General features: G+C 48.1%; 1 protein-coding gene across 1 annotated transcript in view; it reads left to right on the plus strand.

Moving 5' to 3' along the window:
• The window catches only part of LOC147103060 (granulocyte colony-stimulating factor receptor-like), a 348,122-nt gene that overhangs the window by 307,256 nt on the left and 27,881 nt on the right, over positions 1-12,985 (plus strand). The window contains 1 exon segment of the mRNA XM_085962336.1: positions 2,898-2,994. Within this exon segment, the coding sequence (XP_085818462.1) occupies positions 2,898-2,994 (97 nt within the window).

The following is a 12,985-nucleotide window of genomic DNA, read 5'->3' on the forward strand; positions in this document are numbered from 1 at the left end:
CGGATGGGATGCACCCTAGGATGCCGAGGGAAAGAAAGGTGGAAATTGCAGAGATACTGGCCATAATCTTCCAATCCTTTTCGGATACAGGGGTGGTGCCAGAGGACTGCAGAATTGCAAATGTTACACCCTTGTTCAAAAAAGGGTGTAAGGATAAACCCAGCAACTACAGGCCAGTCAGTTTAACCTCGGTAACAGGGAAGCTTTTTGAAATGATAATCCGGGACAAAATTAACATTCCAATGGACAAATATGGATTAATTAAGGAAAGCCAGCATGGGTTTGTTAAAGGCAAATCATGTTTAACTAATTTGATTGAGTTTTTGATGAGGTAACAGAGAGGGTTGATGAGGGCAATGCGGTTGATGTGGTGTTCATGGATTTCCAAAAGGCGTTTAAAAAGTGCTACCTAATAGGCTTGCCAGCAAAGTTGAAGCCCATGAAATAAAAGGGACAGTGGCAGCACGGATACGAAATTGGCCAAGTGACAGGAAACAGAGCGTAGTGGTGAACGGTTGTTTTTCGGACTGGAGGAAGGTGTACAGTGGTGTTCCCCAGGGGTCGGTTCTAGGACCACTGCTTTTCTTGATATATATTAATGACTTAGACTTGGGTGTACAGGGCACAATACTCCAGCTGAGGCCGAACCAGTGTTTTATAATGGTTTAGCATAACTTCCTTGTTTTTGTACTCTATGCGTCTATTTATAAAGCCACAGATATCATATTCTTTTTAAAAAAAAGATTTACCAACTTGTCCTGCCACCTTCAAAGATTTGTGTATGTACACGCAGAGGTATCTATGTTCCTGCACCTTTATAATTGCGCTAATAGTACTTTTAATGCTGAAATTTGTCTCACATATATTGCAAGGCAGATACATAGATAGTTATACAGATACCAAGATAGTTACACAGATGCATGCACAGATAGATATAGAGATAGGTATATATGGTAGGAGGATGTGGACAGGTAACTAGGTAGATATGGGTAGGTAGGTAGATATAGACACAAGGTTGTGTAGCGAATGGATTGTGGCATTGCGCCTGCTCGGCGGCCATGTTGCGGGCGGACGTCACGTGGATTGGGGGAGTGAAGAAGCTGGTGGTGCGGAGCAGCGGGTGGCAGAAGTGCGGTGGTGGGGAGAAGTATGAGGTAGAAGAGAGGAGCTCAGGAGAGATGCAGAGAAGAAGGAGTCAAGATGTAAAAGAAGCAGGTCAGGAGCAGGGAGATCAGAATAAAAGAGTGGAGCAGAGCAACAACCGAAAACATACTCATTGTCACGGGCTTGTGAGTATTGTTATATCGTCTGTAATTCTGTGTTCTATATTAACCAAATCGCCATCTAAAATTAACTAAAGCTGTGTAGGATAATTGTTGACGTATAAGAATAATAAAAAGATTTGAGAACAAATGACGAATAACGTCCAGTGTTTAACAAAGTGGGATTACTCGCGCCCCAGCCAACTCGACCCGACCCCGACACCAACCTCGACCGCAACCCCGACCCCGACCCCGACACCCCGGCCCTGACCCGACCTCGACCCCGACCCCAACCCGACCCTGAACCGACCCCCGACCCTGACCCGACCCCCCCGACCCCCCGACCTGACCCCCCCGACCCCGAACCTGACCCAACCCCAACCCGAACCGACCCCCCCGACCCCGAGTCCGACCTGACCCGACCTTGACCCCGACCCGACCTCAACCCCGATCCCGAACCCGACCCCGACTCCACCCTGATCCCGTCCCTGACCCCGACCTGCTTCCTGCCCCAGGTCGAACCGAGGATCCAGGGAAAGGCAGCCTGGGGCCTAATCACCATCCCAAAGTCCTGGTGCGATGACATCATCGGCGTGATGAGCTAAATTTGAAAGTGAGTGAGGGGAGTCCGCGATCTGTGGGACTCCGGCTGCTGGTCCGAGGCCGGAGGAGCCAGCCCCAGGTAAGTGGCTCTTCCAACACTCCTTGTGGGCCAAGAGAGGCAGAATTGTTCCTCACAGACCCTCAATCAAGCTTCGGCCTCCGCCCACCTCGATCTCCTATGCCCTCTGATCACCAACACCCCCGATCACCGACCCTCCCGAACTCCGACCCCCGCGATCACCGACCCTCCCGAACTCCGACCCCCCCCGATCACCGACCCTCCCGAACTCCGACCCGCCCGATCACCGACCCCCCGAACTCCGATACCCCCATGACCGACCCCCCGAAAATCAACCCCCCGATCACGACCCCCCCGATCACCAACCCCCCCGAACTCCGACCCCCCCCGATCACTGACCCCCCAAACTCTGACCCCCCCATCGCCGACCCCCCGAACTCCGATATCACCGACCCACCCCCCCCCCATCACCAACCTTGGGCCTGATTCACCGGAACTGAAATCACTTCAGCTGTAAGTGGAGAGAGATAGAAACAGACAGAGATACAGACAGACAGACAGTGATACAGACAGAGAGACAGACAGAGAGTGAGACAGACAGACAGAGAGTGAGACAGAGTGTGACAGACAGACAGACAGAGAGTGAGACAGAGAGACAGAGAGAGAGACAGACAGACAGACAGAGAGTGAGACAGAGAGGGAGACAGAGAGATAGAGAGGGAGACAAAGAGACAGACAGACAGAGAGTAAGACAGAGAGACAGAGAGGGAGACAGACAGACAGACAGAGAGTGAGACAGAGAGACAGAGAGGGAGACAAAGAGACAGACAGAGAGAGTGACAGAGAGAAAAAGAGAGACCGACAAAGAGAGAGAGGCAGTAAGACAGAGGGAGAGACAGAGAGAGAGACTGACAGACAGAGCGAAAGAGAGAGAGACAGACTGAGAGACAGAGAGAGAGATTTAGCAGATTTCTATGACCTTGCTGATGTAACAATGCTGCTTTCTCTTCCAGATGATGGGGACGTACTGGCCATCCTTGTTTGGCTCTGCCCTCTTCTCCTTTTACTGATGTCCCTTCTGCTGTTGATGTGTTTCCTTCGGCGAAGAATGTAAGAAGCTCAATCACCTGTAATAAGTAGAGCGACTCCGATTCCTCAGTGTTCCTGTTTTATAGGATGTCTATAGCAGAGCGAGTGAGAAACAGGAGACTCCGAGCCATCGAGCAGCTCCTGTTCATGTGTGTCCCTCTATTTAGAACATAAGAACATAAGAAATAGGAGCAAGAATAGGCCAGACGGCCCAACGAGACCGCTCTGCCATTTTTTTGTTTTCGTTTATGGGATGTGGGCGTCGTGGGCAAGGCCAGCATTTATTGCCCATCCCTAATTGCCCTCGAGAAGGTGATGGTGAGCCGCTTTCTTGAACCGCTGCAGTCCATGTGGTGAAGGTACTCCCACAGTGCTGTTACGTAGTGAGTTCCAGGATTTTGACCCAGTGACGATGAAGGAGCAGCGATATACTTCTAAGTCAGGATGGTGTGTGACTTGGAGGTGGTGGTGTTCCCATGCGCCTGCTGCCCTTGTCCTTTTAGGTGGAAGAGGTCGCGGGTTTGGGAGTTGCTGCCGAAGAAGCCTTGGCGAGTTGCTGCAGTGCATCTTCTAGATGGTACACACTGCAGCCACGGTACACCGGTGGGGGAGGGAGTGAATGTTTAAGGTGGTAGATGGAGTGCCAATCAAGAGGGCTGCTTTGTCCTGGATGGTGTGGAGCTTCTTGAGTGTTGTTGGAGCTGCACTCATCCAGGCAAGTGGAGAGTATTCCATCACACTCCTGACTTGTGCCTTGTAAATGGTGGAAAGGCTTTGGGGAGTCAGGAGGTGAGACACTCACCACAGAATACCCAGCCTCTGACCTGCTCTTGTTGCCACAGTATTTATGTGGCTGGTCCAGTTAAGTTTCTGGTTAATGGTGACCCCCAGGATTTTGATGGTGGGGGATTCGGCGATGGTAATGCCATTGCATGAAGTGGCAGTGGTTAGACTCTCACTTGCTGGAGATATTCATTGCCTGGCACTTTTGTGGCATGAATGTTACCTGCCATATATCAGCCCAAGCCTGAACGTCGTCCAGGTCTTGTTGCATGCAGGCATGGACTGCTTCATTATCTGAGTAGTTGTGAATGGCGCTGAACACTGTGCAGTCATCAGCGAACATCCCCATTTCTGACCTTATGTTGGAGGGAGGGACATTGATGAAGCAGCTGAAGATGGTTGGGCCTAGGACATTGCCCTGAGGAACTCCTGCAGCGATGTCCTGGGGCTGTGATGATTGACCTTCAACCACCATAACCATCTTCCTTTGTGCTAGGTATGACTCCAGCCAGTGGAGAGTTTTCCCCCTGATTCCCATTGACTTCAGTTTTACTGGGCTCCTTGATGCCAGACTCGGTCAAATGCTGCCTTGATGTCAAGGGCAGTCACTCTCACCTCACCTCTGGAATTCAGCTCCTTTGTCCATGTTTGGGCCAAGGCTGTAATGACGTCAGGAGCCGGGTGGTCTCGGCGGAAGCCAAACTGGGCATCAGTGAGCAGGTTATTGGTGAGTAAGTGCCACTTGATAGCACTGTCGACGACACCTTCCATCACTTTGCTGATGATTGAGAGTAGACTGCTGGGTATGGTAATTGGCCGGATTGGATTTGTCCTACTCTTTGTGGACAGGACACATCTGGGCAGTTTTCCACATTGCCGGATAGATGCCAGTTTTGTAGCTGTACTGGAACAGCTTGGCTAGAGGCGCGGCTAGTTCTGGAGCACAAGTCTTCAGCACGAAAGCCGGAATGTTGTCAGGGCCCATAGCCTTTGCTGTATCCAGTGCACTCAGCCATTTCTTGATATCACGTGGAGTGAATCGAATTGGCTGAAGACTGGCTTCTGTGATAGTGGGGACCTCAGGAGTAGGCCGATATGGATCATCTACTCGGTACTTCTGGCTGAAGTTGTTTGCAAACGCTTCAGCCTTGTCTTTTGCACTCATGTGCTGGGCTCCACCATCAATGAGGATGGGGATATTCATGGAGCCTCCTCCTCCCGTTAGTTGTTTAATGGTCCACCACCATTCACGACTGGATGTGGCAGGACTGCAGAGCTTTGATCTGATCTGTTGCTTGTGGGATCACTTAGCCCTGTCTATAGCATGCTGCTTCCGCTATTTAGCATGCATGTAGTCCTGTGTTGCAGCTTCCCTAGGTTGGCACCTCATTTTTAGGTATGCCTGGTGCTGCTCCTGCTCCTTATTGAACCAGGGTTGGTCCCCTGGCTTGCAGGTAATGATAGAGTGAGGGCTATGCCGGGCCATGAGGTTACAGATTGTCGTGGAATACAATTCTGCTGCTGCTGATGGCCCACAGCGCCTCATGGATGCCCAGTTTTGAGCTGGTAGATCTGTTCTGAATCTATCCCATTTAGCATGATGGTAGTGCCACACAACATGATCTTTAATAAGATCATGGCTGTGCTTCTACATCAACCCACCTACTCGCACTATCCCCATATCCCTTGGTTCCCTTAGGATCCAAAAATCTATCGATCTCTGTCTTGAATATACTCAATGACTGAGGATTCGCAGCCCTCTGGGGTAGAGAATTCCAAAGATTCACAATCCTTTCCATCTCAGTTCTAAATGGCCGATCCCTTATTCTGAGACTGTGACCCCGTGTTCTAGACTCCCCAGCCAGCGGAAACATCCTCCCTGCATCTATCCTGTCAATTCCCTTAAGAATTTTAAATGTTTCAATGAGATCACCTCTCATTCTTCTAAACTCTAGAGAATATAGGCCTAGTCTACTCAACTCACCTCAGGACAATCCCCCCATCCCAGGAACCAGTCTGGTGAACCTTTGTTGCACTCCCTCTATGGCAAGTATATCCTTCCTTAGGTAAGGAGACCAAAACTGTACACAATACTCCAGGTGTGGTTTCACCAAAGTCCTATATAAATGTAGTGAGACTTCTTTACTCTTATACTCCAATCCTTTTGTAATAAAGGCTAACATACCTTTTGCTTTCCTAATTGCTTGCTGTACCTGCATGTTAACTTTCAGTGATTCATGTACAAGGACACCCAGGTCCCTCTGAATACCAACATTTCCCGATCTCTCACCATTTAAAAAATACTCTGCTTTTCTATTATTCCTACCAAAGTGGATAACTTCACATTTCTCTACATTATATTCCATCTGCCACATTCTTGCCCACTCACTTAACCTGTCAATATCCCTTTGCAGCCTCTTTGCGTTCTCCTCACAGCTTACTTTCCCACCTAGCTTTGTATCATTGGCAAACTTGGATATATTACATTTGGTCCCCTCATCTGAGTCATTGATATAGATTGTGAATAGCTGAGGCCCAAGCACTGATCCTATTTATAAGCTGCCAACCCAAGTCATTTTCACACTGTGATGTGTGTCCCTTTATTTAGTAGTCAGTTTGAAAAAGAAAGAATTGCATTTATATAGCACCTTTCATGACCTCAGGACATCTACAAAGTGCTTTACAGCCAATGAAGTACTTTAGAAGTGTAGTCACTGTTGTAATGTAGGAAACGCAGCAGACAATTTGCACAAAGCAAGGTCATAAGAACATAAGAACATAACAAATAGGAGCAGGAGTAGGCCATTCGGCCCCTCGAGCCTGCTCCACCATTCAGTGAGATCATGGCTGATCTTCTGCCTCAATTCCATTCACCGCCCTTATCGCCATATCCCTTGATGCCCTTACTAGTCAGAAATCTATCGACTTCTGTTTTGAATATACCCAATGACTGAGCCTCCACAGCCCTCTGGGGTAGAGAATTCCAAAGATTCCCCACCCTCTGTGTGAAGAAATGTCTTCTCATCTCAGTCCTGAATGGCCTACCATTTATCCTGAGGCTGTGGCCCCTGGTTCTAGACTCCCCAGCCAAGGGAAACATTCTCCCAGCATCCACCCTATCAAGCCCTGTAATAATTTTGTATGCTTCAATGAGATCCCCTCTCATTCTTCTGAATTCAAGAGAATACAGGCCTAGTTTACTCAATCTCTTCTCATACAACAGTCCTGCCATCCCAGGAATCAATTTCGTGAACCTTCGTTGCACTCCCTCTATGGCAAGTATACCCTTCCTTAGGTAAGGAGACCAAAATTGTATACTGTACTCCAGGTGTGGTCTCACCAAGGCCCTATATAATTGGAGTAAGACTTTGTTACTCCTGTTCTCAAATCCTCTTGTAATGAAGGCCAGCATATCATTTGCCTTCCTAATGGCTTACTGCACCTGCACATTCACTCTCAGTGACTCATGTACAAGGACACCCAGGTCCCTTTGAGCATCTGCATTCCCCAATCTTTCACCATTTAGGAAATGCTCTGCCTTTCTGTTTTTTCTACCAAAGTGGATAACTTCACATTTATCCACATTATAATCCATCTGCCATGTTCTCACCCACTCACTGACCTTGTCGAGATCCCCTTGAAGCCTCTTCACATCCTCTTCACAACTAATACTGCCATCCAGCTTTGTGTCATCAGCAAATTTGGAAATGTTACATTTAGTCCCCTCATCCAAATCATTGATATAGATTGTGAATAGCCGGGACCCAAGCACCGATCCTTGCGGTACCCCACTAGTCACAGCCTGCCATCCTGAAAAAGACCCGTTTATCCCTACTCTTTGTTTTCTGTCTGTTAACCAATTCTCAATCCATGCTAGTATATTACCCCCAATTCCAAGTGCCCTAATTTTGTTCACCAACCTCTTGTGTGGGACCATATCGAAGGCCTTCTGAAAATCTAAATACACCACATCCAGCGGTTCCCCTTTGTCTACTCCACTAGTTACATCCTCAAAGAACTCCAATAGGTTTGTCAAACAGGACTTCCCTTTCATAAATCCATGTTGACTCTGCCCAACCTTACTATTAGTTTCTAAGTGCCCAGTTATTGCATCCTTTATAATAGATTCCAGCATTTTCCCAACTCCTGATGTGAGGCTAACAGGGCTGTAGTTCCCCGTTTTCTCTCTCCCTCCTTTCTTAAATAGCGGGGTTACATTTGCTATTCTCTAATCTGCAGGAACCATTCCAGAATCTATAGAAAGTTGGAAGATGACAACCAATGCGTCCACTATCCCAATGATCACCTCTTTCAAAACCTTAGGATATAGGTCATCCGGTCCTTGAGATTTATCGACTTTTACTCCCATTAAGTTTGCTAGTACTGTTTTTTTACTAATAATAATCACTTTAAGTTCCTCATTCTCGCCACACCCTTGGTTTTCTCGTATTTGTTAAATCCGTGAATCTTGATGTATGGTGTCCTTCAAGAAATAGACAGAGACTGCAGAGGAACAATCAACAGGTGTTTACTGGATGAGGGTTACTCTAAAACTAACAGTACAGATCCCTACTCAGGGTTTATATACAGGTGTGGTCACTGCCGGTTCTACAGTATACAGGAGCTGTAAAAAGTAGTTCTCCCCTTAAAGGTACATACACTATAATTCCTCCCCTTTTAGATTAACAGTACCATAACATTCATTTAACAATTAACACTTTTAACATGCAACATTAACTGAAAATAGTCCATTTATAAATTCAGTCTTTGGGGCGGCTTCCTTATCCTTTCTGGATAGCGCCTTCCCTGAGTGTCTTGCTCTTGGTGCGGAGGCAATTCTGGCCCCCTGTCGTCGGTTGGTTCATCAGCTTCCGATGCTACTGTTTTTGGGGTAGATGCTACCTGTACGTCGGGTTCATCACCAGGTACGCGAGACATGGGGTTGACTCGTTCCTGTGACTCTAGGATCTGGTCGACATGGCATCTCACAATGTTCTCCCCAACATCCACTGTGTACATTAGTGGCCCCTGCTGTGTGCATATCGTTCCGGGTTGCCATTTCTCTGTTCGGTAGTCGCGGGCCAAGACTTGTTGCCCTACATTGAAGCTCCTTGTCGGCTTCTCGTTGATGTGCTGGAATTGCTTATTCTCAAGATCTCTTCGTACATTTGGTCTGAGCAAATCCAGACGAGATCTCAACCTTCGGTTAAAGAACATCATGGCCGGGGTCTGGTTGGTAACTGCATGTGTCGCATTTCTGCAGGCTAACAGGAAATTGTCCACCTTATGCTGCAGTGGAATTTCGTCATCGCACATGGCCCTTACTGCCTTTTTAAAGGTTTGTACGAACCTCTCAGCCAATCCATTTGTGGCTGGATGATACGGGGCGGATGTGTAATGCCTTACCCCATTCCTTTTCATAAATTTCCGAAACTCTTCGGACACAAACTGTGGTCCGTTATCAGAGCAAATCTGCTCTGGCAAGCCGTTCCTGGCAAATATGGTCCGTAGGACTGCAATCGTTTTCTCCGTGGTGGTGGAGGACATTTTGATCACCTCAGGCCATTTCGAGTGCGCATCCACAGCTATTAAAAACATTGAGTCCATGAATGGACCAGCAAAATCAATATGCACCCATTGCCATGGAGAGGAGGGCCACTCCCATGGGTGTAGAGGGGCAAGTGGTGGTGCATTTTGGATCTTCTGGCATCCTGAGCAGCCCTTTGTCAGGTCCTCGATTTGCTGATCGATCCCCGGCCACCACACATAAGCCCTAGCAAGGCTTTTCATTTTCACCCCTCCCAGATGACCTTCGTGAAGCTCATCGAGTACTCTCTCCCTTAACTTGGGTGGAATTACCACTCGGGATCCACACATCAAGGTCCCCTGGCATACTGACAGCTGTTCTCTTCTGGATGAAAATGCTGGCAACAGTGAGTCGCCATGTGTTGGCCATCCCTTCACCGTCAAGTCATATACCCGAGACAGTGTTGGGTCATTTCGGGTCTCCTTCTCTATATCCGCGTTAGTTACTGGCAAGCGTTCAATTATAGTCGAATAAAATATTTCGACAGGGTCCACTGCTGGTGCTTCCTCCGCCGTAGGCAGTGGCAGGCGTGATAGACCATCAGCGTTTCCATGCTGTTTCGTGCCCTTATACTCGATTTCATATTGGTTCGCCCCTAGAAAAAGGGACCATCTTTGTAGCCGTTGCGCAGTCATCACCGGAACGCCCTTCTTTGGATTAAAGATGGAGACAAGTGGTTGGCGGTCAGTCAGCAAGGTGAACTTCTGCCCCTGCAGATAGTGGTTGAACTTTTTCACTCCCCACACTAGGCTGAGGGCCTCCCTGTCAATCTGTGCGTAGTTATGCTCGGCTGAGGTTAGTGACCGAGACGCAAAGGCTACTGGCCTCTCCGAGCCGTCCAGGAATTTGTGCGACAGCACCGCTCCAATACCATAGGGTGATGCATCACACGCCAACCGAATTGGTAGTGCTGGGTTGAAATGAGCCAACACCTCTTTTGATGTGATCAATTCTTTGCACTTCTGGAAAGCTCGTTTACATTAGTCATTCCACTTCCATGGTACCCCCGTTTGCAGTAGGGTGTTCAGTGGGTGTAGTACTGTAGACAAATTCGGCAAGAACTTATGGTAGTATTTCACCAGCCCGAGGAACAACCTCAGTTGTGACACATTTTCCGGTGCTGGAGCCTTGACTACTGCCTCAATCTTTTCAGGGGACTTATGTAACCCCTCTTCATCAATAACGTGGCCACAATACGAGATCTGCTTCTGGAAAAACTCGCATTTGTGGTGATTAGCTCGGAGCCCATATTCCTTCAATCTGGTGAGCACCTGCTCCAGGTTGGCGAGGTGATCACTGTCATTTTCGCCCGTGACCAGGATGTCGTCCAAATAACACTGGGTCCCTGGAATCCCTTGCAGGACTTGATCCATTGCCCTTTGCCAAATAGCCGGAGCTGATGCTACCCCGAACACCAGCCGGTTGTATTGGTAGAGACCTTTATGAGTGTTGATCGTGAGGTACTGTTTCGAGGCTTCTTCTACCTCCATTTGCAGGTACGCCTGGGCCAGATCAATCTTAGTGAAGTGTTTTCCTCCAGATAGCGAGGCGAAAATATCTTCAATCCGCGGAAGCGGATATTGTACCGTGTGAAGGACTGGGTTCACTGTCACCTTAAAGTCCCCACAGATGCGAACCTTCTTTGGTCCCCCAGGCGTATTACTCAATGACCTCTTCATTACAGGAATGATGGGTGTAGGCCACTCGCTCCAGTCCACTTTGGACAGTACTCCAGAACGTTCCAAACCTTCCAGCTCTGCTTCGACGGCTGGGCGGATCGCATAAGGCACCGGTCTGGCCTTAAAAATCTTTGGGCTTGCATTTTCCTCTATTTTGATCGTCGCTGTTATGCCTTTTAGTGTTCCGAGTCCCTCCTGGAACACTTCTTGTGCGTCAGTTAGCATTTTTGACAGTCGTCCAGGTGTGACGTCGTCATCCTTTTTGGCATCTACAGTCAGTGCTTGTATGGAATGCCAATCTAGCTGTATCTTCCGGATCCATTCACGTCCCAGTAATGGTGGTCCTCCATCTGGCAATACATATAGGTCCATTTATGGTGTTTCCTTGCCGTTATATATAACGTTCACCCTTATTTTTCCTTTGGGGTAGACTTTTTGCCCCGTGTACATCTTCAAGACAATCTCTGTATCTCTCAAGGTTATATGTGAGAATAGCCGCTTGTAGTCCCTTCGGTTTATGACTGTTAGGGCTGATCCTGTGTCCAATTCCATTTTCACTTGGACTCCGTCTATCTTGAGCGTGACCCAGATAGTTTGGTGATCCTCCATTTTGATTACATTATGTATTTTCAGACAACCCAGCTCCTTGCTTCCGGTGTCTGTATCACTTTTCTGTTCGTCTGAACTACTCTCCGTCACCTTATGTACCTTTTTGTACTTCTCCTGTGGAGATTTCTTGCTGCTGGTTTCCTTTCCCGACCTGCAGACTCCTGCTATGTGTCCTACTTTTCCACACTGTCTGCACACTTGGTCCTTGAACCAACAATCCTTATGGTCGTGTGTTGTTCTGCCGCAGCGATAACACTTCACTGCTCCATATGACATTTCATTTGTGCCATATTCTTGTGGTCTCCGTTGTATCTCTGCAGCGCCCCGTGCGGCTGTTTCGTGTGATACTGCCATGCTGAAAGCCTTGTCCAGCGTAAGATCCTTTTCTGATAGAAGCCGTTTCTGGGGTCCTTCACTTTGAAGCCCACACACAAACTAGTCCCTTAAAATATCTGCTAGTCCTGTTCCAAACTGGCAGTGTTTCGATAGCTTGCGCAGTTCCCTTAAATACTCAGCATTACTTTCGTCTTTATGCTGGTTCCTTTTGTGAAACTTAAATCTTTCTGCTATCAGCAGCGGTGTGGGGTTTAGTGGTCCTGTAGGATTGCCACTGTGCTTTCAATATCCTTTTCCACTGGCTTCTCTGGGGTTACTAGGTTTCGCAGTAAGCCATACGTTTTTGCACCCATGGAATTCAACAATACCACTGCTGTCCTGGCATCTGGCACGTCATTCGCCTTGCAGTACACTTCTATGCGTTCTACATATGTCGCCCAATCTTCGCCTTCATTTTCAAACGCTGTGACACTGCCACTCTTCGGCATCCCTGGGTGTGGTTAGACTGGCTAATAATGGCATCTCCCGCGCTCTCCCTTCTTCTCCGCTGTGGCTCAAAATGGCGTCTCCCGCGCTCTCCCTTCTTCTCCGCTGCGGCTCAAAAATGGCGTCTCCCGCGCTCTCCCTTCTTCTCCGCTGCGGCTCAAATGGCGTTTCCAGTGCTTTCCTTTCTTCCCCCGCGGACGCTGCTCAGCCCTTGAACACCAGCCGTGCACTGCGCGTTTTCCTGCGCGCCTCTCTCGTTGACGCCGCTCGGTCCTGAAACGTTAACTCTGTTTCTCTCTCCACGGATGCTGTCTGGCCTGCTGAGTATTTCCAGCATTTTCTCTTCATACCTTTTAGTATAGTTTCCCAATCTACCATGGTCAACTTGTCCCTCATACCCTTGTAGTTTCCTCTGTTTAGATTGAAGACCTTAGTTTCAGATTGGACTACATCACTCTCAAACTTAATATAAAATTAAATCATATTATGGTCACTTGTCCCTAAAGGCCCCTCTACCACAAGATTATTGTAA

Source organism: Somniosus microcephalus, chromosome 20, assembly GCF_052327205.1.
Source record: "Somniosus microcephalus isolate GS21.2 chromosome 20, FLI_Smic_1.0, whole genome shotgun sequence".
NCBI classification, from domain to species: Eukaryota; Metazoa; Chordata; class Chondrichthyes; order Squaliformes; family Somniosidae; genus Somniosus; species Somniosus microcephalus.